Source organism: Phyllostomus hastatus, unplaced genomic scaffold (genome assembly GCF_019186645.2).
Source record: "Phyllostomus hastatus isolate PE091 unplaced genomic scaffold, TTU_PhHast_1.1 phas_contig_40, whole genome shotgun sequence".
NCBI classification, from domain to species: Eukaryota; Metazoa; Chordata; class Mammalia; order Chiroptera; family Phyllostomidae; genus Phyllostomus; species Phyllostomus hastatus.
In genome coordinates, this window is record NW_025333872.1 from 87,979,941 (window position 1) to 88,005,137 (window position 25,197).

The 25,197-nt window shown below is 39.0% G+C and overlaps 1 protein-coding gene across 1 annotated transcript in view; it reads right to left on the minus strand.

Moving 5' to 3' along the window:
* KATNA1 (katanin catalytic subunit A1) overlaps positions 1-23,980 on the minus strand; it is a 30,273-nt gene extending 6,293 nt beyond the window's left edge. Inside the window, exons 1-8 of the mRNA XM_045843288.1 lie at positions 23,725-23,980; positions 22,242-22,314; positions 15,738-15,912; positions 13,994-14,151; positions 11,529-11,709; positions 3,224-3,345; positions 1,769-1,874; positions 754-912 (exon numbers count right to left, since the gene is read on the minus strand). Of these exons, the coding sequence (XP_045699244.1) occupies positions 754-912; positions 1,769-1,874; positions 3,224-3,345; positions 11,529-11,709; positions 13,994-14,151; positions 15,738-15,899 (888 nt within the window). The 5' untranslated portion in view covers positions 15,900-15,912; positions 22,242-22,314; positions 23,725-23,980. The remainder of the gene's footprint in view (positions 1-753; positions 913-1,768; positions 1,875-3,223; positions 3,346-11,528; positions 11,710-13,993; positions 14,152-15,737; positions 15,913-22,241; positions 22,315-23,724) is intronic.
* Positions 23,981-25,197: the final 1,217 nt, after the last annotated feature.

Sequence of the window (25,197 nt, forward strand, 5' to 3'; positions counted from 1 at the left end):
TGAAATTGTGAGGCCGTTTGCTTGCCTGTTTTGTTTTATTCCGAACCTAGGAGGGAAGACCTGGTATAATCATCAGCGTGGTCTAAGGTTCTGTCCACGAGGAGTGCAAGTCCCTGTCACTGTCTACAAATAGGCGTGTGTCCTAACTCTCATAACTACGTGATTTCTTAAATGAGGCAACACTGAAATAATCAGTCAAGCTTAGCAAAGTCTACTGAATTCACTCCAAATACTCTACCAGAACTTGTTAGATTATGTTTCTGCCACTGACACTCAGATCAGCGGGAGTGGAAGAACACAAAAGCAAGGAGCAAAGAACGTAAGCCGAAGACGGGGTCACTGAGCTTGGGTGCTTGGTGTAGCTCACAGATTGGAGGTGCTCTAAGTTCCACAACTACTTATGATTTTCTCCGTTCTGCAATACTGTTAAAATACTGCATTTACCACATTATAACTAAACCTACTGATTTTGAAAACATAATTTCAAATGCCTACAGCAGATTAATAAGGTAGACCTCACAATGTGAGCACACCCATAAGCTAACAGAGATGGCTGTTCCTGCAGAGGAAAGGGAACAAAGAACAACTTAAGTTGCTGATCTGAGTAAAGGATTCTAACTTCAAGGGCGCTGGAATCGCACTCTGGGCACTGTGTCATTCTGCCTACTGCGCTTCCATGCACTGGAGGTAGTTACAACTCACTTTCGCCCCTGTCAGAGGTAAAGAATCATGAGAGTTGTCTCAAACACTCACCATTTCGAACAGAAGACGAACAAGCTTCTCAGACTCTCCTCTGTACTTAGAAGTCAGTGTTGATGAAGACACATTGAAGAATGTTGTCTTGCATTCTGTAGCTACTGCTTTAGCAAGGAGAGTCTTTCCCGTGCCAGGTGGGCCAACCATCAACACTCCCTGTTAGGAATACAGCAGCGTAAGTGAGGGATTTATCAGTCATTGTTCTAATTCATAAGAATTCCAATACTAAGGGTCAATTTTCAACCACCTTACACATAATATTAACACAAAGAGACAAGTAAACAGAAGCATACTTTATCACAAACTTATCCATTATAAAAGTATAATAATGTCACTAAAAATTTAAAACTCAGATGAGAAAAAAATACAGTCAATATTATAATACTGATATTGTAATACCATATCCTAATATAAGTATCATAAGTATCTGGATATATTCCCAGTTACATTTATTTGAATCTTTTTGCTCAAATAAATTAGTTTTTTTTTACATAGTTATACTCAAAGAATGTCTATAACTTTGTATCTTGCTTATCACTTAATATTTAAAGACTTTTAAAATTAAAAAGTGCAGTTAGCCATTAGCACATTTTCCAAATCCAAGAGTTTTCTGACAGTCTTTTTTCAGATCAGCCCATGACCTTAAAAAGTCCTCATTAGGTGCAGGTATGTCTTATTGCTTAAGAAAAAGAACCAGATACCAGTTGGCAAAATGACATAAAATGGAGTGTTTTGCATTAGCCAACTTGTTCACATTTGCAAATACAAGCTCATTCTAGATCTGCTATATGTCCAACTTTCCGAGATCACAGTGTACTTATTTCTTATTCTGGGAACCTTTAAATAGCTTTTGGACTAAACAAAATTCTGATTAACACAACATATACTTTTTAGTTTCAATTTTCTTCACCTACTCTACTACTTTCTCCCCTCTAATACAGATAAATATTGGCTTTCTACAGCAATGTACCTGCCATTCACTTTGACAATGCCGTGATAGCAATAAACTTACTTTCCACGGTCTCCTAATGCCCTTAAAGAATTCTGGCATCCACATCGGTAACACCACTGCTTCCTTAAGCAACTTTTTAGCTTCTATCAAATCAGCAATATCATCCCTGAAACAGAAGATACTGTATCAGCCACCTTTTAGATTATATTTTTAACTCTACATAGTCATTCTTGAGAGGAACTGGGAACCCACGATTTGATGTTACTGAGTGCTAAGGTTCCCCCCACCCCCTGGGGCCCTGGTAAACTGAGACAGTGTGATGAGGCCGTGCCAACCAGCACACGGACAGCACACTCAGTACTTTCAGTGTGTGTCAGTGATGATCCTCAGCTTGGTTGAATGGGCACACAGATCTACAGGCCCACTCAAGCATTATTATGCCATCTCATTTTAAATTCCCACTCGTATTAATGATGCTCATTCCATAAACTCCATGATTTAAAAATGATGAGCCCATTAAAAAAACAACCATACATACAGAATAAAAAAGGTATAAAGCAGAGACAGGTTGCAATACTGCGGCTTTGTCCCCAACCCTGGTAAGAAATAGATGCCAAGGTTAAAGAGTACCCCAGAGATTGCTATGAAGCCTTCTCCAACCACACGATTACCATTACCCTTACCAGTACCACCACTACTGTACACATGATATTTTAAATGAAAATATATACTGTATAAATATCACATAGCAAAAAACATCTTTAAAATATCCCTAAAACCATACCTAAAAATAATGTAAGGTTTTAACAAAATACTTAACTTCATGGGAAAAGAAACTTTTATAACTCATTGTGATAAATTACAGTTCTCTGATTAGATATAACACTAATGAAGTCAAGAATCATTGCTCGAAACAACAGGAAATAAAAGCAGCACGTACTGGATAAATACATAGGTAACAAGCAACACATATGCACAGGAATCACTGCCACTACACCATTAAGGGATGTCCCACAAAGATAAAATTTCTATGATTTCATTCCCACTCTGTATCAATTTTTTATAAAAGTTATTTTATTATTATTTATTTTATTAAATTAAGAAGTCTTAAATAGCCGTGGCTGGTGTGGCTCAGTAGGTTGGGCATTGTCCTGCAGATTGAAAGGTCGCTGGTTCAATTCCCAGTCAGGGCACGTGCCTGGGTTATGGGCCAGGTCCCCAGCTGGGGGTGTGTGTAAGAGTCAACTGGTCGATGTACCTCTCTCACACTGATGTTTCTCTCCCTCTCCTTCTCTCTCTTTTCCTCTCTCTCTAAAAATAAATAAAAATCTTTAAAAAAAAAGTCTGACAAAAAATTGGTACAGCCTGAACAGAAGCGGCGTTTTTCACTGTATGTCATGCTCTCATCGCATGTGCTCTGGTTCTGCCCGCAAGGACTGGTTTTCAGTGCATGCCTACATTTGCTCCATTCTCTGCTCCAAAAAGCACCCATAGCACCTACGTATTATAACTTACCATCGCACGTTCGGATTCTGAGAAATTATATCTCTTTCCAAAGCTTCTACTAAATCCTTATCATATCCAGTACTATCAAATTTACTTGTCTCTGGCTCTGTTACTGCTGCAGGTGATTTGTTCTACATCAAGAGAAAAAAAAACAGGAGCTTTTGATTGACTCAAAACTTAGATTTTGTTTCTGTGAATCAGAAACAAAGACTGGACTCAAGTCATAGTTTTTAAAAAGCTAACATAACAGAAAAAGTAATAATGACAGAATCAAAGACTACAAGTCATCCTTTTACATATACATCAGAGTTTCATACTCAATTTTTACTTTTACATAAAAAGTATGGCAAAGGTGTTAAAAATAGAAATATGCATATGAACTGATGAGAATCAAAAAATTAATAATGAGGTTAACTATAGTCCTTAGTGAACATCAGATATGTGTGACACTTATCTCAAAGCTTTAGGGAAGATGAGATTAAAGACAGATGGGTTACTTAAGCTAATCAGTCCACACGACACTCCTAAAACATTCCTCTTCACTATTCCCGCCCTCGCTCCAGAGGAGGGCCTCAGCTCAGTCCTCAGGTGAGAGCCTCTCCTACCCTCTCTGATGACAGTCATTAGACGGTCTACAGACAGTCAATATACTAAACTACATACGAAACTACAAACTACACACTAAAATATTCCAGGGCACAACGGCAAACTCAGAGGGAACTGAAGCACAGTTTAAACTTTTGAGGAAAGCACGGCAACACCCACTGAATACTGGATGAACTACTGGCTCAAAGTAGTTCAGTTCCTACAACACATGAAGACTGCTATATTCCTTTCAGAAATGCCATATTTTGGGAAGTTAGGTTTTTGGTAGCTGCTGTGATAAAAGATATAGCGGGAAAAATCAATGCAGAAGAGAAATAAGAGTAGAATGTCCACTCTGACTCTAAGGTCTGAGAAACTCTGTAGTGCCCGATAGGTATTGTTAGAACATGAACAAAGTCCTTTAAACCTAACTTCTTCATAAATAGATAGGTGTTCTTTTTGTCCTAGAGGTGCTGTGAAAAAATTACTGAGATACACATGAATTTTATGAGCCAAGAAAATTGATGAAGCTCTGCATTAGTATAAATAATCGTTTACTTGATCTTGTACCAGGATTGTTACCCCATCTCCATAACATTTTTTTGTCCATAACTTATGATTTGTCAGTGGTGCTGTCTAAAGTCAGTATTAATGTCTAGACTTAACCAGTATTTATGATATTCAAAGTCTTACACTAGATGACCAAATGAGTATCTGTCTCACAATTTACAGACTATTCAGTATCCAGTATATATAAAAGGTACAAGGAAGGTATTGTTTAACATTAAAAATAAGAGGTTATCTTTTCTTCCAAGTATTTATGAAGTTATTATTCATTCACAGATATTTACCAAGGACCTATTCTGTGCCAGCAGCTGTGAGGGTAGAGAGAAGACACTGTTTCTGGCTACTGGAAATGTGCACCGTAAGCCCAGGAAGACACAAATAGAAGGAACTTTCTAGTTCTTGCTTTCTTTGCTCCCACAGAACACAGTGTTGAGGGAATGTGTGCAGGCAAAGCAAAACACATTTAAGCTGGGCAGAGAGGAGAAACAATTCTACAATAGGCCAGGAAACAGAAGTTACTGAATTTCAAAGGCTGACATTTTTAATAGGAGTTCACTGGGTTAGCCGAACTAGCACAATTTCCTTTCAAGTACACATTGATGGGATCACCTGCTCTAAGTGAAAATACTGATAGCTATTAGGAGGTGAAAGAAAGCAGCAGAGAGGTCAAGAAGAATGTAGACTCCTTTTACATGCACAAAATGAAGTTGAAGGTGGACTGATTAACCAGGAGGTAAGTTCCTAGGTTTAAAACCAGTTATTTTAAAATCTGGCACCATTATAAACACAAAATCCAATGAGAAGAGTTACTTAATCAGGAGAGAGCCTGGAAGCTCTGTGCCCCTTCCCATGTACCTTGCCCTATGCATCTCTTCCATCTGGCTGTTCCTGAGCTATGTCCTTGCAATAAATCAGGAATCTAGTCAGTAAACTGTTTTCCTGAGTTCTGTGACCTGTTCTAGTGAATTAGCAGGCCCAAGGAGAGAGTCATGATAATCTCCACCTCTATGCCAGTTGGTCAGAAGCACAGGTGAAAACTAGACTCCCAACTGGCATCTGCCATGGGGGCGGTCTCATGGGACTGAGCCTTTAACCTGTGGAATCGGATGCTAACTCCATGTAGGTAAGTGCCAAAATTGAGTTAAATCGTGGGACACCCAGCTGTTGCCACAGAAATTGCCTGGCATGGGAAAAACCCTTGCACACTTGGAGTGCTAGTGAGTAGACAGCAAAGACAGTTCTCCTTTACAGTGAGTAACTGTGTGACGGGTACAGAGTTCCAGTGTGGGGAGATGAAATGTGTCCGCGGGTGGATGGTGGTGACAGTCCCACAGCAGTGTGCCTGTGCTCAACCGCACGGAACTGCACCCTTGCGTGATTCAAGTGGTAAGTTGTAGGTCTCGTATATCTTAACTGTAATTTGAAAAAATAACTTTTAAACAGTTAGTTGTATTTTTATACACTGGCAATAAGTATGTGGCCAGTAAAATTAAAAATACAATATCACTTACAACCACTTAAAAAAATAGGATAAAATCTAACAAAAAGTATGTGAGACCTGTATTCTGAAAACTACGCAATGCAGATGAACGAATTCAAAGACCTAAATAAATGGAGATAAAAAAAACATGTCCATGGATTATAAGACTTGACATAATAAAGATGCTGATTTTCCATAAACTAGCATAAATGTTTAATGAAATTCCTATCAAGATTCTTTTTAGATGTAGAAAAACCGATTCTAAAATTTATAAGGAAAAAAGAAAGGAACAAGAATAGCTAAAACAATTTTGAAAAGGAAAAATAAAATAGGATGAATCATTCTACATCCCCCCCACACCTTTTTTTTAGCTTTAGCAAAGTCCCTCTTGCTGAGCTCTGACCAGCCTGAAACAGCATCGTTATCCCAGGGCCGAGTTCACTAGGTGCAGAGTTGTTCTGCTCCACTCAGACCCTGTATCTGGCGGATCCTGCAAATTATGCACCAAGTGACACAACCAGCAGGACTGGTATCTGAAGGCAGAGGCAGTAAAACCACAGTTGTTCTCAGTGGTAGCCCAAACCAGCAAACAACATCTAAGAACACTTTTTCAATTTTTATTAACACCTATATAGGTAGCTCCTCTGGGACTGTTTCCAAGTAAGGCCCTTAAGAAAAGTAATTTCCACCCCGGCCAGTGTGTCTCAGTTGGTTGGAGCATCATCCCACAAACCGAAAGGTCATGGGTTTGATTCCCGATCAGGGCACATGCCTGGGTTGCAGGTTCAGTCCCAGACGTACAACAAGGAACAGACAGAGGTTCTTCTCTCACACTGATGTTTCTCTCCCTCTCTCCCCCTCCCTTCCCCTCTTTCTAAGATAGAGGATAAATAAGTTAATTAAATTAAAATTTAAAATATTTCCCCATCCACTCCCTGTTATGTAACATTCCTGTATTGCCAGTGTTTTAGACATGAGTGTTACGTGGCTTTAAATACAGTTAAACTCAAATTATTTTTCTTTTGAAGAGTTCAAAGGACTGTAGAATAGTGGCCCTCAAACTTTTTTGATGAAATACTGTCATTAATAAAACTTGAGCCTGTACTCCCAATATACAGATAATAATTTGTAAATTATACACATGTACATTACAACACATAGACAAAATACTAATAGTAGATCACTGTAAAACTAACTTATAAATAGAAACTCTGATATGGTCCTCTGGCAGGCAGCCCACTTCGAGTATTGTGGCTTTGTTTATCAACCAGAATTGTTGATTGATGGCTCATTCAAAAGCTTTCCTAAGCAGGAAAGGTCTCTTCTTTGGACAAGTTGTTATTTCTTTTGATGATAGAATTTAAACTGAAAACAGCATAGAGTTTTGAGACTTATTCACTGCTTTATCCCCAAGGCCATAGTGTCTTGACATATACCAATAAATATTCAACATGCACTGTCACTAACCTAGTTTAAGGCATACGTCACTTTTCACATCATCTAATATAACACCTTTCTAAGTGGTATTTCTGTCTCTAGTTGCAACTCTCTTTAATCTATTTAGTGATTCTCACTCCAAGCTGTATAATAATACCATCTGGGAAACTTGGTAGAATATCTCATTCTTAAGGATCCTGATTTAATTGGTTTGTACTGGAGACCAGGGTTGAGAGAGGTAGAAGTAACATAGAGGGGATAAACAGTGATGGAAGAAGACGTGACTTGGGCTAGTAAACACACAGTATGATACACAGATGATGTATTTATTACAGAACTGTACACCTGAAACCTATACAATTTAATCAGCCAATGTCACCCCAACAAAGTCAACAAAAAAATAAAAAGAAAAATACATGTATTTTAAAATGCTGATCCCCAGATTCCTGTCTACCCACTTTTTAAAAAGAGTTTATTTATTTATTTCCAGAGAGAGGGGAAGGGAAGGAGAAAGAGCGAGCGAGAAACACTGATGTGAGAGAGAAACATCGATCAGCTACCGCCCGCATGTGCCCCCACCGAGGACCAAATCTGCAACCCAGGAATGTGTCCTGACCAGGAGTCAAACCAGCGACCCCTCGCTTTGCAGGATGACGCCCCACCAACTGAGCCACACTGGCCAGGGCTAGTCTATCCAATTTTAAGACTTATTATGTAACAATGGTAAACAAAACTGTGTGGTGTTGGTAGAAAAACAGACATATATATCAATGAAACATAATAGAGAACCCAGAAATAGACCTATACAAATATATCCAACTATTTTAGACAAAGGGACAAGAGCAATTCAATGGAGGAAAAAATTGCCTTTTCAACAAATGGTGCAGAAGCAACTAGACATGTACATGCAAAAAATGAACCCTGAGTTCTGGTCTGCGAGTCCAAAGGTTGCTGGTTTGATTCCCAATCAGGGCACATACCTGGGTTGTGGGCCAGGTCCCCAGTTGGGGATGTGCAAGAGGCAACCACATAATGAGGTCTCTATCCCTCTCTTTCTCCCTCCCTTCCCGTCTCTCTATAAATAAATAAAATATTTTTAAAAATGAACCTTGACCTAAGCCTTACATCATAAACAAATATTAGCTCAAAATTGATCATGGATTTTAATGTAAAATGTAAACTTTTAGGAAAAAAATAGAAAATTTGAAGGATGTAGGAATAGACAAAGAGTTAAGAACTGAACATCAAAAAGAAATAGCACAGTTGGTGCTTAAGCATGGGTCACCTGAATCCAATGCTCATACACCATGTAATCACCATACTATATTTGTGGGATTATATTTTCCTGCCTTAATATACAGTCTAATATGGATAGGTATTAATTTCTCTTGGACAACTGATTTCTTAATTATACTACTTCAGAATCTATACACCATTTCTCAGGGTATAAGAGCATAGATATATTGGGTTGGCCAAAAAGTTCATTTGGTTTTCTTCCGTAAGATGGCTCTAGTACTTGTCTTTTAGCTGTCTTTTACTTCATTAGAAACAATTTTGTTAGATTGTATTGTGACAGCTGTCATATCAGCATGCATTTAAAAAACATCTATCAAAATCGGTGAATTTTTGTATGTAATTTTAATATTGAAATGGAGGAAAATATGCAACATTTTCAGCACATTATGCTTTATTATTTCATAAAAGGTAAAAACACAACTGAAATGCCAAAAAAGATTTGTGCAGTATATGGAGGAGGTGCTGTGACTGATGGAACACGCTGAAAGTAGTTTGAGAAGTTTTGCGCTAGAGATTTCTCACTGGACAATGAATGCTCCATGGTTGGGTAGACCAGTGAAGTTAATAGCAATCAAATCAATAAATTAACCAAGGAACAACTATAAAGGACACATGGACAAAACCAAGGGGAGATGGGATCAGCAGAGGTGGGGATGTATTGGGGGGAAGATGCAGCCAACTGTACTTGAACAACAATTAAAAAAAAGACATTAACTGAGAACAATCAACGTTATACCATGTGGGAAATAACTAACATACTCAAAATACCCAAATCAATAAAGTTATTGGTGAAAATGAGAAATGTATCTTTTATTTTATGGAAAAAATAACCAGACTTTTTGGCCAACCCAACAAAATGAAAAAGGTACAACCCATGGAGCCGAGTCCTACAGACCACAGATGGTTCTAAGGCTTACAATCCAACCTCTAGAGGAAAGGCCAGGGAAACTTGGGTACTGATAATGCTCCGTAAGGCCAGATTTACCAGCCACCTTCCTCACATCCTTCCTTGTTTCAGGAACTAAAACGGGACTGCTGCTGCACAAAGTGCAGGGATGTAGGACTGCAGAACTATCCAGCAAAGGGACATAAGGAACCTGCCCAGATGTACAAGAGCATCTCACCTCCAGAAATGGGGAGCAGGGGCAATGAGGCAGAGGGCACAAAATCAAGAGCTAAATGAACATCTGTATCTTGATCAACAAGGGAGGCTGTGTTGAAAGGTATGGCTTTGCTGGGTACTGGATGAGGTTCTCATGCAGAAATACAAAGTCAGATTGTAAATCTAGGAGAAAGAATGAAGTAGAAGCTGATGTGAGGTTTTGACAGGAGTGGAAAGGCAGCACTGGGAGCTTTATATTTTGCTACACACAAGTTTTCACTTTGCCCAGGTGATGTGGAAGGGTCCTTTGGACCCGCCCGGCCAAACAAGTCTTTACTGTACTTTACTGTATCACAGGCACTGGGCACATGCCTTGGGCAGGGACGGTGGAAGTAGAGAGAACACAAACTAATCTCTGAGATTCCCATATATTTCTTAACTACAAGACAGTACAAGCCCTCAAAAAAATATTAATTGGCACTTAAACCTTGGTTTCTAAATCCCAATCCTCACCAACAGGAACCGTGGAGGACATAAAAGATGAGCCTGGAGCATCCTACTGTGTCAGAAAATAAGGAAGTGCTCAGGAAACAATGAATACGTGCCAAAAAGACATAGGACCCAGCTTCAAGGATCTCCCACTCCTCAAATCCTGGACAAGTTAAGCATCGAATAATGACAGTAACAGATTATAATTCACTAAATAAGAATTCATCAGTCGATATGATATAATTAAATAAAGGGTAAGAAGAACAAAGCTCTTCTTCTCAGTGAAGTACTAATTAATTAATGCAGAAGAAATAATGTCATTAGAAAATTGTGAATTTGCAATCATCACAGGGATAACTGATTCAGGCGAGAATCACTGGATGCTAGAACAAGTAGATGAAATTTTAGTAAGAAATAGAATATTTGCACAATCTCAAAGTATTTCTCCACAAATGATTATAAAGGGAACAAAGGGAACTTTAAAATGCAGAGATCTGGCAGATGCCACCCAACCAAGTGATCCCATTTATCACGAGTAATAGACAAATAAACATCCTGGGCCTCTTTATCTGATACACTGAGAAGATGAACGCTTCACTCCTTGGGTATTCCTGTCAAAAAATGCATAACCTTGAGCTAATCACAAGGAAACCTCAGACAAACCCAAACTGAGAGACATCCTACAAAATAACTGGCCAGTACTCTTTAAAAATGCCAGGCTCAAAAAGACAAAGGCTGAGAAAACGTTCACATTAAAGCAGATTAAAGAAACATGAGAACTAAATGCAGTGTATGATTCTATATTGGATCCTGGCCTGAGGCAGAAAAAGCTATGAATAACATTAGATAAGTGCCTAAATTTTATTAAGTTCTGTGGATTAGGTAACAGTACTGTGGCAATGTAAAATTTACAGCTTTTGATAACTGCATTGAGTTTAAGTAAAAGGATGTCCTAATGCTCAGGAAATGCTCTCTAAAGTATTTAAGGTGAAAAGGCCATAATATCCACAACTTACTCTCGGTGCTTCAGGAAATAAATAAGGTATTCAGGGAGTAAATGATAAACCAAAAGGGTACAATATTAATAATTAGTAATAATGCGTAAAGAATATATGGAAGTCCTTTATGTCATTCCTGCAACTTATTTGCAAGTCTAAAATTTTATCAAAATATAAAGTTACAAAAACCAACCAAAAGTATTAGGTGAATAGTGAGGGGGAAAAATCCTAGCCTACGTGAGTATGACTAAGGTTTTATTATAGTCTGGCAGTTTTAATGATTAAAAATGATTAAAATCTAGTCTTCATTTTTAAACTTAATAAGTAACATTTTCACTTTTCAAGGTCAGTAACATTTACCTTTTCCTCTCTTCCTTTATTCTGTTCTTTCTTTTCCCGACATCGAACAGCCTTCCCCCTGTCATTGTGAAGATTGTGCGCCGACGGGCGGTGAACTCTGACGGTTGTGCTGGGACGGTTACTGTGTGGTTTGGGGTCACTGTTCTGAGAAGACTGGCGTTTCCTAGGACCTGGTGAGGGTCTAATCAAACACAACATCATTAAAATCATAACCAACCCCTGGAGTTGGTCCAAATACAGACGGACACAAGTAGTGTCTAAGAGACTATGAACTAAAGAAGCCGAGGCAATAGCACAAGAGAGAACTGAATAAACTTAAGGTCACTGAAACCTAAGATCTAACACTTACTTTGCCATAGCTGTGTGTGATGACTTAATGAGAGGCATGAAATGCAGTATGGTTATACGGTAGAGATAATGAAAGGCAACTGATTGTCACTTTTCCTTTGAAAGGAAATTAGCAGTGGTACGCCAAGAAGGAATTGAGAAATTAGTCTAACTCGTGGAAACTGAAAACAGAGCAATTATCAGAGAAGAGAGTATTAAGCAGAATATAGTGCAGATGTAGAAGTCACACTTATCCACTAGTATATATGCAATTTGGTACCCTTTTATTTAGAATGTATCAGTTCTCATGTTTTAATTCACAAAATTGAACCATTTTCCCACTATAAAACTGATATAAGCACTAGCTATGGACATGGTGCCGTACATTTACATATATCACCTCATTTCATTTTTATTTTTATGGCAGGACTCAGACCTCTGGAATATTTTTTAGGTTGTTACTGTGCTCCTAGACTTGGTTGGGGCCATGAAAAAAAGCAGTAACAAAGGAAGAGGAGTCCTACCCTCAAACACGTCAGGCACAGTTAAGAAAGAAGAGAGGCAAGTGTACTAGAAGGTGTAAAACAGACGTGGTGCTTTGGCGATGGCCTCCTGAAGACAAAATACACTGGGCCTGGAAACACAAGAGTTGACAACTACGAAAGTAAACAATGCATGGAAGAATAGCAGATGCACTAGGATGACTGTACGATTTCCTCTCTATTTTTATGCATTTTCCTACTTTTCTTTAATTGACCTTATATCTGTACTTGTTTGTTTTTCTTGAATTTTAAAATACAACAAAATATTATATAAAAGTGCTTATGAGTGGGGAAGGGGAAATTTAGCAAATATTAGAAAGATAGTCAGTAACAAGATATTAGTACTTTTATCTGGAGCTGAAGAAAGAAAAATGACTAAGAAACAATCAATACCCACTAGCTGGTCTTAAGCTGGAGAGGGAACACTTTGGTAAGGTACCTCCTTGAAGTGTGATGTGCAGACCACCTGTATCAGAATCACCTGCCGATTCCCAGGCTCCACCTCTTACCTATTGTATCAGACTCTCTGAGAGTGAAGCCCCAGAATCCACATTTTTAATGAGCATCCCCAAGAGATCTCTATGTGTGCTGGAGTCTGAGAATGACTGGTCTGACAGACAATGCCAACTTTGTAGTCAATTATATCTGGGTTCAAATCCAAGCTTCACCAGTTATCGGTTTTGTGATAATGGAGAAAACTTAGATAACCTCACTGTACCTCACCTATCTTATCTGAAATACAGGGAAAATATAACTTATTTGGAAGACTTATTTCCAAAGTAAGTGTAAGAAATACACAACACGCACAGTCTGTGACAGTGCTAAGAACACTCTGAGTACTCACAATCATAGAATGTCAAACTGAAAAACTCTTGAGAGCAAGGTCTTAACCGAAGGTTCTCAGACTGGTAAGGGGACAAAAAAACCTGCAAGTCATAAACGCTCTTTGTAGAATGCTATGACACATTCATATACTTAAACCCATAATATAAAGTAGGAAATCTATTATGTGAGTGAACTAGATAAGTGACATCCACCAGCAACCTGTCATTTAAAATATATTCAGTGAAACTAAGCACAATAGACTCTTTATAGCATTTCAGTAAACATCACTTTCACTGTTTATTTTCTGGCACCATGTAATTGGAAGATGGAAAAAAAATACAAGAAAAACCTAAAATTGAGAACACTTTATCTTTTCTTGATTTCTGTGAATTAAAAAGCCCATTTTTCAACTTAGCAGCAGTATAGCTTGACGTATTCTGGAACAGCTTGTTTGAGAACCAGTTTCCATCTTACTCCCTCACTTTACGTTAGAAAAATCTGAGCCCTAAAAAGGTTACACGATTTTCCCAAAATAATCGTATCTCTGCTACTTAAACTCACCTCATGAAAGCATATTTTGGCTTATTTCCACCGAAATTTAATTTGTTGACATGGTTCACTGTCACATAATACACAATTTAAGAGTTCTAAAAGCCATTCAGTAGCAAACCCTCCCCCACTCCCGTCCCTCAGCCACCCAGCTCCTCTCCTAGATGGAACCAGCTCGATCAGTCCCTGGGCCGGCCTGGTTCTCAGAAGCTCCCCACTTACCTTCGTTCGACAGGTACAGGCAAGGACCAGACTTCTCCCTCCGAAGCTGGGAGCTCATGCTGTGCAGCTTTCAGTGGAGTGCTGTCTAATTTAAAGCTCTCTAGTGTTTTCATGATATCTTTAACATGTTTTGCTTCCACATTTATTTCCTGCCAAACCTGGTTTCAAAGGGGAATATAACTCTTTTAAGTTTTTATAACTAATAAACAACTACCAAGATTAAACTGCGGCCATTTTTTAGATGTTAGAAACCTCCATTTTGACATCAGATATCTAGTAAATCACATCAAGGTACTGTGTTGAAATTTTAATAATGGTTCATTATTTCTTTGTTTTCAATTATACAATTAATTGTGATAAAATGGATTAAATATTCTGGCTAATTAAACCATGTTACTGACTCATGATTCTTATTCAAATTGCATAACCAATTGAAAAGGTGGCTGCAACTTTAAAGTTTAATAAAAATAATACTTTTGCAACTTGCACTTTGATTTTTTTTAATGCTATTTTCCTATTTGACTTTTTAAGTGCCCATCAGAATCCACTACTTTCATAACTCACTAGTGGGTTGCAATTTGAAAATATGGCTTCAGACAACAAATGGCTTGATTCACATACAACCAAGATATTTTTAAAAAGCAATCTTGACTCAACTTAAAAACTACACACACACACACACACACACGAAATACTGAAATGCAGTCGGTAATGTTTCGTCTTAAAACTAAATGACTTAAGACCCTGGCTAGGTAGCTCAGTTCCTTAGAGAGCCGTCCTGATAAGACAAGGTTCAACACTTGGCCAGGGCACGTACAACGATCAACCACGGAATGCACAAATACATGGAACAACAAACAGGTGTTTCTCTTTCTCTCTCCTTTCCTTGTTCTCTATAATCAATAAATAAAATTTTAAATGATTTAAGTATCTTTGCCAAAAAGCTTAGACTTTTTAAGCAAAAGTTGCTAGCCTAACAACAAAAGGTCTTAAAAGTCTTTCAATGACAAATAAGACTCCTTATGAAATGAAATTTTTTCCCCTTTCAGTAATATCAAAGATATGCAGAGGCAAATTTAAGCAAAAAGGTTAAATTTAAAGAGGTAGGATATTTTCTCTCAAAGAAATTAAGGACAAATACGGGATATTATAAAAAACACAGGTCAGTAGAATCTGAGGGATAATATTCTACCTAGAAAACCAGCTCAAAAACACTTAATTTTGGTAACATTTCTTTCCTCTGTGTCATAGGTGAACCTTGTTATAAATGCCACCTTAAATTGGACCTGTAAATTCTACTACAGTTTCTACCTGTAATTTCTATTGGTCCTTAGTGACTAAAGTTCCTCAGATGGGATTCAAATATGGTCTGCTTTATAATGTTCTATAGAAAATATGGTTCCCATGAAATTCAGATGTTCTCTGTATAGTTTCAAAAATGGCTTAATAAAGTCAACTCTAATTCTACCAGATAAAAATGTGATTTAGAAAAAAATGGAGAACAATTATTTTAAAAAAGTCTATTAGATTCCAACAATTAGAATAACTAAACAGAATTTATAGTACTGATGATGGTGAATAGACTATTACTAATACAATAAATCAAGTTTCAAGGAACATTATACACAAATCCATTCAAAAAGTGGTTAACACTCCCAATACGTAACTGAAAAAAACAGTGATAATCTATGCAATCTTCTGAGTACTTAAACCACTTAAAAAGTAAATAGGTCATGCTTCTCACCTGTTGCCATTTCTGCTGGAGGTACGTATCTTTGACTGAGTATAGATACTTGTTCATTTGGTCAAGGACTCCCTGATAATAGACCATTGCGGAGTCATAGTTTCCCAGCAACGCATATTCACGAGCCAATTTTACATTCTCATTAATCATAAGAAGACTCATGCTAAATTGTAAGCTAAAGAAAAAAAGAAAAAGAAACATTTCATATGACATGTCTCTTAAAAATAAGTACTACAGAGTTTTTAAAAATTCTACTGTCTAGGGCCCCTTCCATACATAAGCCCACAAGCACACACACATTGCACTTTCCATCTCTATATAGTTGCTCATGCCATTTCCATTCCTCCAAACACATTTCTTAGTTCCCAAAGCCAAACCCCACCAATGTGTCAAAGCCCAGCTCAGGTGGCAGTTGTCCCAGTATGTCTACCTCTGAACTTCTCAGTTCAAAATAAACTCAAAAGTCCCCTGGCACTTTACTGGGACCTTCCATCTCAAGGCACTTAGTTACTGATATATGTCTTATCTTTACTAAATTATCTGAGAGTAGGATTTGCATCTAAAAGGTGTGAGACTGGCCTGGCTGGTGTGAGTCAGCGGGTGGAGCAACAGCCTGCTAGCCTGTTGATTCCCAGTCAGGGCACGTGCCTGGGCTGTGGGCTAGATCTGCAGCTGTGGACATGCAAGAGACAACCGACTGATACTTCTCTCCTTCTTTCTCCCTCCCTTCTCCTCTCTCTGAAAGTAAATAAAATCTTTTTAAAAAATTTTAAAGGTGTGAAATTATATGCTCAGTGTATGGCACATAAGTCTTACCGAGTATCTGCAGAACAATGTAGAATGTTAGATACAGCTTTGGAAGGCCATGTGAACAGCAGGAAGCATGTGCATTGTGAAGTTAGAAAAATCTTGGTTTGAAGTATAATTCATATGCCACTTTGGTCAAGTCTGTTAACTTTCTAAGATTTGGTTTTTAAATATGTAGAACTGAAATAGTAACTACTTTTAAGAGTTGCAATATAAGGAATAAATGATTATTTCAAGTACCTAACATACTATTAGGCAAAGAATAGGTCTTCAATAAGTACTAAATTCATCTTCCCTGATACTTTGTATAAAAGAGAACCAAGCAGTCTTTATACTTAGTAAAATGTGGAAATAAATCATCAGAAGTAGGCATGTAATAAATGTCAGCTTTGTTGATGTTGATTAGTATTTATTAACTATATACAACACTGTACAGTTCAAAGTCAGGAAGATCTGAGTGCTTTTGAGAGGACAATGATTTAGATAAGGGCTGTGGCTTTGGAAATAAAAAGAAATTTGAAACATGGTGAAAAGAACTGCTGAGAATATTTTTGAATATGTGTGATGTTAAAAATGAATGAAGTTGAAACTTCAGCAAGGGAACTAAAAAATGAAAGAACCTCAAAAGAACACAGAAAAGCTGAGCCGACAGATGAAGAAAATCATTACTTTTTTACTCCTTTTGTGTGTTTGTGGGATATCTAAATAGATGTGTCTCAGGGCTGAACAGAGATAATTTCTAAATGGGGACCTCTCTACCTAGCTTATCTGATCTTGCCAGAGGCATTTCCTAAAACTGTGCTTCCTGATACCTTCCTCCCCCACACCACCTGTGGTTAAGGGAAAGTGATACAACAGAACTTAAGTCTAACCGAGACCGCAATGGCTCTTACATGTTGCATATTTAAAATTTTTACTCTGGGATGAGGTTTTCTGCAAAAAAACATGCCAAGCAAATTTCCTGGATTTAATTTAATGTGGAAGGTTTAGCTGACGGACAGATCAAAGAGGACGATGGCAGACCAACCAGGAATATCAATCAAATTCACTACGATGTTAGGTAAAGGACCAAAGAGATGTTCTGTCAAACAGACAGGAGAAGGTAATCATATCCATACAGCCCAGAACCAGCCAAGTATAGGAAGCAAGATGAATAGGAAATGTTGGTGGGTGGAAGGGCTAAAAATCAGAAATGCTATGCTAGAGCAGAAGAAGGTGGTTGCTATGCTCTCCTTAGGACAGAGATTAAAGTGAGATGGATCAACAAACCCATGTCTCTAGGGTCAATTAATATTTGACAAAGGGGACAGGAACATACAATGGAGTAAAAACAGCCTCTTGAGTAAATGATGTTGGGAGGATTGGACTGGTACATGCAAAAAAATGAAACTTGACCATCAACTTATACCATACACCAGAATAAACTCAAAATGAATAAAAGACTTGAATATAAGTCGAGATACCATAAAACTCCTAGAGGAAAACACAGGCAGTAAAATTTCAGATATCCCATGTAGCAATATTTTTTTTTACAATATTGTATCTCCTAGGGCAAGGGAAATAAAGGAGAACATAAACATATGGGACTACATCAAATCAAAAAGCTTCTGCATGGCCAAAGAAACCATCATCAAAATGAAAAGGGAACTGACCATATGGGAATATATATTTGCCAATGACATATGGGACAAGGGTTTAATCTCCAAAACATATAAATAACATACATGACTCAACACCAGCTAGACACCTCTCCAAGGAGATCATACAGGTGATCCAGAGACATATGAAAAAATGCTCGACATCACTAGCCATCAGAGAGATGCAAATTAAAACCACAATGAGGTATCAACTCATGCTTGTCAGAATGGCTGTCATTAATAAATCAACAAACAACAAGTGCTGGTGAGGATGTGCAGAAAAGGGAACTTACTGCGCTGCTGGTGGGAATGCAGACTGGAGCAGCCACTGTGGAAAACAGTATGAAATTTCCTCAAAACATTAAAAAGGGAACTGCCTTATCACCCAGCAATTCCACTGCTGGGAACATACCCTAAGAATCCTGAAACACCAAATCAAAAAAACTTATGAGCCCCAATGTTTATGGCAGTGCTATTTATAATAGCCAAGTGTTGGAAACAGCCTAAGGGCCCATCAGTAGATGAACAGATTAAAAAATTGTGGTACATTTACACAATGGAATACTATGCAGCAGAAAGAAAGAAAGAAGGAACTCCTCTGCAACAGCATGGATGAACTAGAGACGATTACGCTAGGTAAAATAAGCCAGTTGGTGAAAGACAAATACCATATGATACCACTTATAAGGGGAATCTAATGAACAAAATAAACTAATGCACAAAACAGAACCAGAGACATGGAAACAGGGCTTCAGAGCCTGGAAGCAGATCTTCCCTCAGCTGAGCCTTGAGATGACTGCAGCCCTTATTCCCTGATCACAGCCTGTGAAAGACCCTATCTCACAAGCACCCAGCCAAGCCAGGCCCAGAGCCCAACCAAAGAAACCAAGTAATAAATATTTGTTGTTTTAAATTACTAAGTTTTGGTGTAATTTTCTATAAAGCAATACAGCTATAAAATGAGGTATATAAGTAACTCACGACTGGGCATCTCAAATCAAAAGAAAACAAAAAAAATCCCACAACTTAAATGATAACTCTCTGGAGTCACTTTGATAATATTCTATCTTAATAAAAGCTCCATGACTAAGGATTATGGCGTTCTGTTACTTACTGATAAATCTGTAGCACCCAGAACCATGCCTGGCACGCAGCAGATATTCAACCTTTCTTCTTTTCTTTTAGATTTTAATCACTTATTTTTAGGGAGAGGGGAAGGGAGGGGGAAAAAAGAGGGAAACATCAATGTGTGGTTGCCTCTTGAGCGCCCCCTACTGGGGACCTGGCCTGCAACCCAGGCAAGTGCTCTGACTGGGAATTGAACCAGCAACCCTTTAGTTCACCAGCCGACACTGAATCCACTGAGCCACACAGCCAGGGCAGATACTCAATCTTTAAATGAATGAATACTGCCAAGTTTTTGTCTTAACCACTAAGATGTCTTACCTTTGTTCAGCTCCTAACCCAGCTCCTAACCCTCAGCACTCACGTTCCTTGATCCTCAAATCATCCCTACCAGAGCTGTGTGACTGCCTCAACCCTGAAAGTACACATGCCCTATGGTGACACTAGTCTGGGCAGCAGAGTCAGAAGAGGATAGCTGGGGCCAGCTGCATGGTACACAACAGTTCCGCATGAGCCTGGACATCAGGCCTCTTGTGTCTTTTCTCTCTCTCCCTCTTTTCCTTAACAGACTTTCTCCTCATCTTTCTTACCTTTTCCCTCTTCAAAAAAAAGAAAAAAAAAGGTCTAAATTAAGTTCTTACTTATTCAATGGCCTAAAATTCAGAAAAGTCAACTGCAGGCCTTCTTTGAAGGTTCTCCATGTTATGAATACTTCTTTCAAGTCAGATAAAATTCCTTAGGAGCCAATGAATAATTGACTTTTTCTAGCAAACAGAAGTGTAAAGTCAATCCAAGGCCACATTAACAAATGACCTGAGAAATTCTTGGTTATCAAAGAAATGTGTTTACTGAAAACAGTATCAAAATACCCTTAGTTGAATAAATGTTAGACAAAAATAATTTTTCCTATTTGTTTAGAAGTCTTTAAGCCAAAGACATCATTCTTTTTGAATGTCAACACTGGAAATTTGTGAGACTCTCCAACTTTGAAAAATATATCTTTATCATTGCTAAAATTACACTGCAGGACAGAAACTGGTCTACCCAGGACAATATCTGGCAATAGTTTAAACAGTTGATCTATTTCAAGAAAAGCCTATAGACCAAATTTTAACCACCATGAACTATAAACACAACCTACCGGTTCAATTAATAAAACATTTATAAGAATGAGATTACCCAAAACTTCAGATTGTTGTTTTATAGAGGTTATCAAAGGAAAAAATAACCTTAAGACAGGGGTGTCAAACTCATTTTCACCAGGGGCCACATCAGCCTCGTGGTTGCCTTTAAAGGGCCGAATGTAATTTCAACTCCTTAACTATTAAGGAGTAGTTACATCTGTACAGTCCTAAAATTATTTCTGCCCTTCCCCGGGGGGAAATGAGTTTGACACCCTTGCCTTAATTTTTCCTTTACATAATCCTATCAGAACCGCCCTTTTGCTTATGTGGCTTGAGTAGCTGACTTAGCTAATGACTAAGTTCATTTATTTTTAAACTGAGTAAGATGCACCATGAACCCCTACCCCCACTCCTCCACCTCCGGCCCAAGGAATTTATTTGGGCATACCAGGGGGCAGGGAGGCCCCTGTTGGGACTCTTGGTGAGGCCTGGCTTGTGCTGGCAACAAAGGGCCAAGTGGGGCAGCAAGAACCTGATCTTTGAGTTGTGGAAGTGCTTGACAGCCAGTGAGCAGCACTTGCTGGCTGCGATTTTCTCCACCTTCATGATCTGGATGGAGCGGACGTGGCCACAGTGCTGGGTCCCATGTCTCAGTAGCACTGGGTGCGGGCACCTGCAGTGGTCAGGTCTCAGTACTCCTGGTATATGTGGGTGTCACTGCAGGAGTCACAGCACAGCCAGAGGTCAAAGTTCTTCACCCAAAGGAGAGATTTTTCAAACACCTGCCCACAACAGACGATTTCCTCTGAAGCTTTCTTCATCTTCTTCAGTTGAGACACAAAGTACCAAAAGTGGGACTTGACCGCACGGTGAGGTGCAGAGATGCGCAGGCGGCAGAGGAATGGTGTGCGGAACTTGGGGGTGGACAGCCAGCGCCCTACCACCTTGTGGCCTTCAAAGTGTTCTCTCCGCGTTCACCACTCTACCCACAGAAGGCCCATGAAATTTAAATTCAAGGAAATGAGTCAAATCTTTATAAAAATTATACACTAAAAACTCAAGGTTACTACAAAATTTGTAGCAAACAATATTTAATGTAGTGTGGTATTTCTACAAAGGGACTTAAAGTGTCTTTTTCTCCTTAGATTAGGGAAGAGATCAAAAACACTAAAAAAGAATAGGCAACAGATTGAAGTACTTGAATTCTAAGATTCTTCTTCTCTTACAAAACAATAAATCCAGGGCCTTCCCTATTTCACACCTGAAAAGATACCTTACCCACTTAATTTTTAAAGGAATCTTAGACAGGGTTCCCCTTATATTACAGTTTTCACCATAATGTGTGTAGATCATTCATTCAAGAAATATTTACAGAGCACCTCCTGAGTTACAAGGAATTGCACTGAAGACAAAAATCAGACAGAATGAGACCTTGAAATCCTTGTAGTTTAGTGAAAGAGATATCATTTTATTTATTTTAAGTGTATTTTTCTTTGCTTAGTAACAGGAAACAAGCACAGATTATTAAGCACAGGCTAAAGTATCAGCAACAGTGTTAAAAAAATCTGTAAATGAATGTCCGAAAATAAAAACAGATGAAGCTCAATCATGAATTTTCTTAAAGCACTTCAGTAAAACAAATGGGTGTAACTTTAAAAGTGACAATGCGATGTTAAGCAATTTTCAGAATGTTCATGTGTAGGATATGAGAGCAACCATAATGCTAATTTATAGTCACTTACTGATGATTATGGATGAGCAATAAATGAGTGACCCATGATGAATTATAGCATGACATGAATTTTTCTTACCCTTATAATCATCATATGATACTCAAGAAGCAGAAGAAAGTTCTTTTTTATGAAAAGAGCACCAAAAAACAACCTGCACAGAAAAAAATACATATATTTGACATGTATTTAATAAACTTTCTTTATGTTTCTCCTGAACACAAAAACAAATCAGTGAACAGAACAATGTAATTAATGTAATTTAAAACCCGTATCAATAGACACCCAAGCAAAATCTAATTAGCATATTATCAACATTGACCATTTTGATCTGACACTTTTTAACCAGTCAACTAGCTAAGGGTGAAAAAATAATGCTGTTGTAAACAGAAATCCAACAATGTTAATACAGTCACTCCACAATTCCTGAGCATTTGTCAAGGTCGTGATGCCAATTTCAAAACAAGATGCAGAAGCCTTTGGAGACGACACAGTATGCCTCCTACAGAATCTATAAAAAATAAACACTTCTTGAATAATCAATGCCATAAAGGAACTTTATATAGCTTTTCATAACCTAGGAATGTTGGAAAGTTGATGGGCACTGCCTTTTTTTAAAGGCATAATACAGGCCACAAGTTATTAATATTAATACAAGAAAAAGAATCTTGCCGCTATTCCTGTGTGAGAGAGCTTTCTGATGACAAAGAAAACAGGGCTGCACACTGACACATTTAAGCCAGAATGAACATTCCACGAATCTTTCTTGACATCTTAGCGCGTTATCACTGCGACCGTGTGGCAGACGTATTGCACATTCGAAAACATTTAGGAATATTTTCAGCAGCGACTACAGGTCTGGTTACAAAGAGGAAGACATAAATGTTTGCATTCAAGAGACAAAAGTGCATCAGTGTGCCGCTGTATATTAGTAATTGATGTAAAAGTGGCACTTGGCAGTTAGAAGAGAAAACTACTACAGATTAAGGCTCGAGGTTATCCACAGTAAGGCATTTACAGATTCACGTTTGTCTCCAACTTCGTCACTATATACTATATGGAACAAATGTGTTGAGGGACAAATCTTGTAAAAGAGACCAACTCTAAGCAAAAATGGCCATGAGCTTCTCCGGCTCCGGAATAAACTAAATAAGAGACAACATCCTCAACAATTCCATACCTATTCGGAGTTTTTCCGAGTTGAGAGTTTCGGGGGCGGCAGCGTGGACGGATTCGGGTGAGGATCCGTCAAAAAAAGAAGGGATAAAAAAACACGTTCCCTTGGCCGAAAACTTCTCTAATGACACAGGCCTAGTAATGCGACCCGCAGGGGCCCCCCAACCCCCAAAGTCCTCGGCTGGACAGGACTCCTCAGGTAAGGGGACCGTCACCTAAAGCCACAGATGTCAACGACAAAGCACGGACCTACAACCTCCGCGCAGGCACTGGCTGAGGGACGCACGGCAGGATGCGCAGCGGTCTCGCCCCGCAGGCCCCGGAGTCCCACCCCGACTCCGCCAAGGGGGTCAGGGATCCCCACGACACCAGGCGAGCGAACACTCACCCGTGGAGGCCGAGGCTCCTCGGAAACCGCCCACCGCCAGGTGGAGGAGCAGGGTGGAGCAGAAATCCGGGCGAGGAAGGAGGGTCCTGCACAGCCCCAACCACCCTGCTCGGTGCTCACCGGCCCAGCAGTGCTGGGACCATTAGTCGCCAGCCCCCTGGGAAAGTTCAGCTAAGCAAGAATTTGAAGGCAAACTCCTTAGAGTCACTTCCGGCGCTGGGGGCGGCCTCGGTGACTCCAGCGCACGCGGGGCGACGCCCCGGGAGCGAGGACGCCGGGGGGCGTGCGCGTGCCCGGCGAGGAATGGGCGGGGCCTACGGAGGCAACACCGGGGTAGGGGTGCGCCTGCGCAGTGCGCATCAGCTCCTCCTGGCGGGTCGGCTTCGTAGTTGGGGTGGTGATGGTTTACGCAAGTATTGAATACCACCACCTCACGTACTTGACTTTTTCCAAGTGCTCACTCTTCCTCCCATCTGATTTTCACCACATTCCTCAGAAGTTAGGAAGTCAGTGTTTTGTTTTACGGGTGGGTGTCAAGGGTCAAACCATTTGTGACAAATTCTGTTTTAGAACCAAATACTCAGAATTTGAGGCGCTTGTCACGACATAACATGGATAAAACAGGGAGTGGGTAAACGAAGATATTCAGACAAGCTGCTGATGGGATTTTATTGTCTTGGGTTTTTTTTGTCGACGTTTTTAGACTACAACCAGACAACAAATGCTGATAAAATTACGATGTTCCACGGTTTACTACATACTCGACAGACCTGTGCTTCCTCCAGTCAGTCTCCATGCAGTACCTTCAGCCATAGAAGGGATAAAGGCATTTCAGACAGGTTTTCCTTTAGGGGTGCATGGTAATTAAAGATTTAATTTTAAAACATCCCAGTGATTCAAACGACTTAAAGGCAATTCAGTCTACAAATATACATTGGGCAGCTAATATGTGCCAGACGCTGTTGTAGGCACCGGTTATACAGTAGTCAGCAAAATACTATATTTTGTGGAGCTCAGTCTTGTAAAATTCTCAACTAAGCAGAAAAATGATAGTTTTGCTCTGGTGGATACCATCTCTATTGTAATAGAGCACAGTACATTATATTTAGTGTGTCTTTTTGAAATAAAAAGCAATTCAGGTAGGCACAGATGAGGGTATCAAGCAAATTAGTAACAATGGGGTTGAAGATGGTGAACTAGAGAAAAATATGCAAGGTAAAACAACGGAATTTCATGATTGATTGCATGGGAGATGGTCAAAATCCAAAATGACCTCCTTAAATTGTTTTGCAAATTAGATTAAATGGTGATTCAAATTATACACTATACTAGTTAGGGTATAGGTTCAGCAGGAGTAACAAATGGACATACTGTTTGCTTGATCAGTCCTGGCTGGATAGACAGCTCCGCTTCACACAACCCTTCACCTAACTAGGTTCTATTCATTTTGTTTATCTACCACCACTAGAGTGT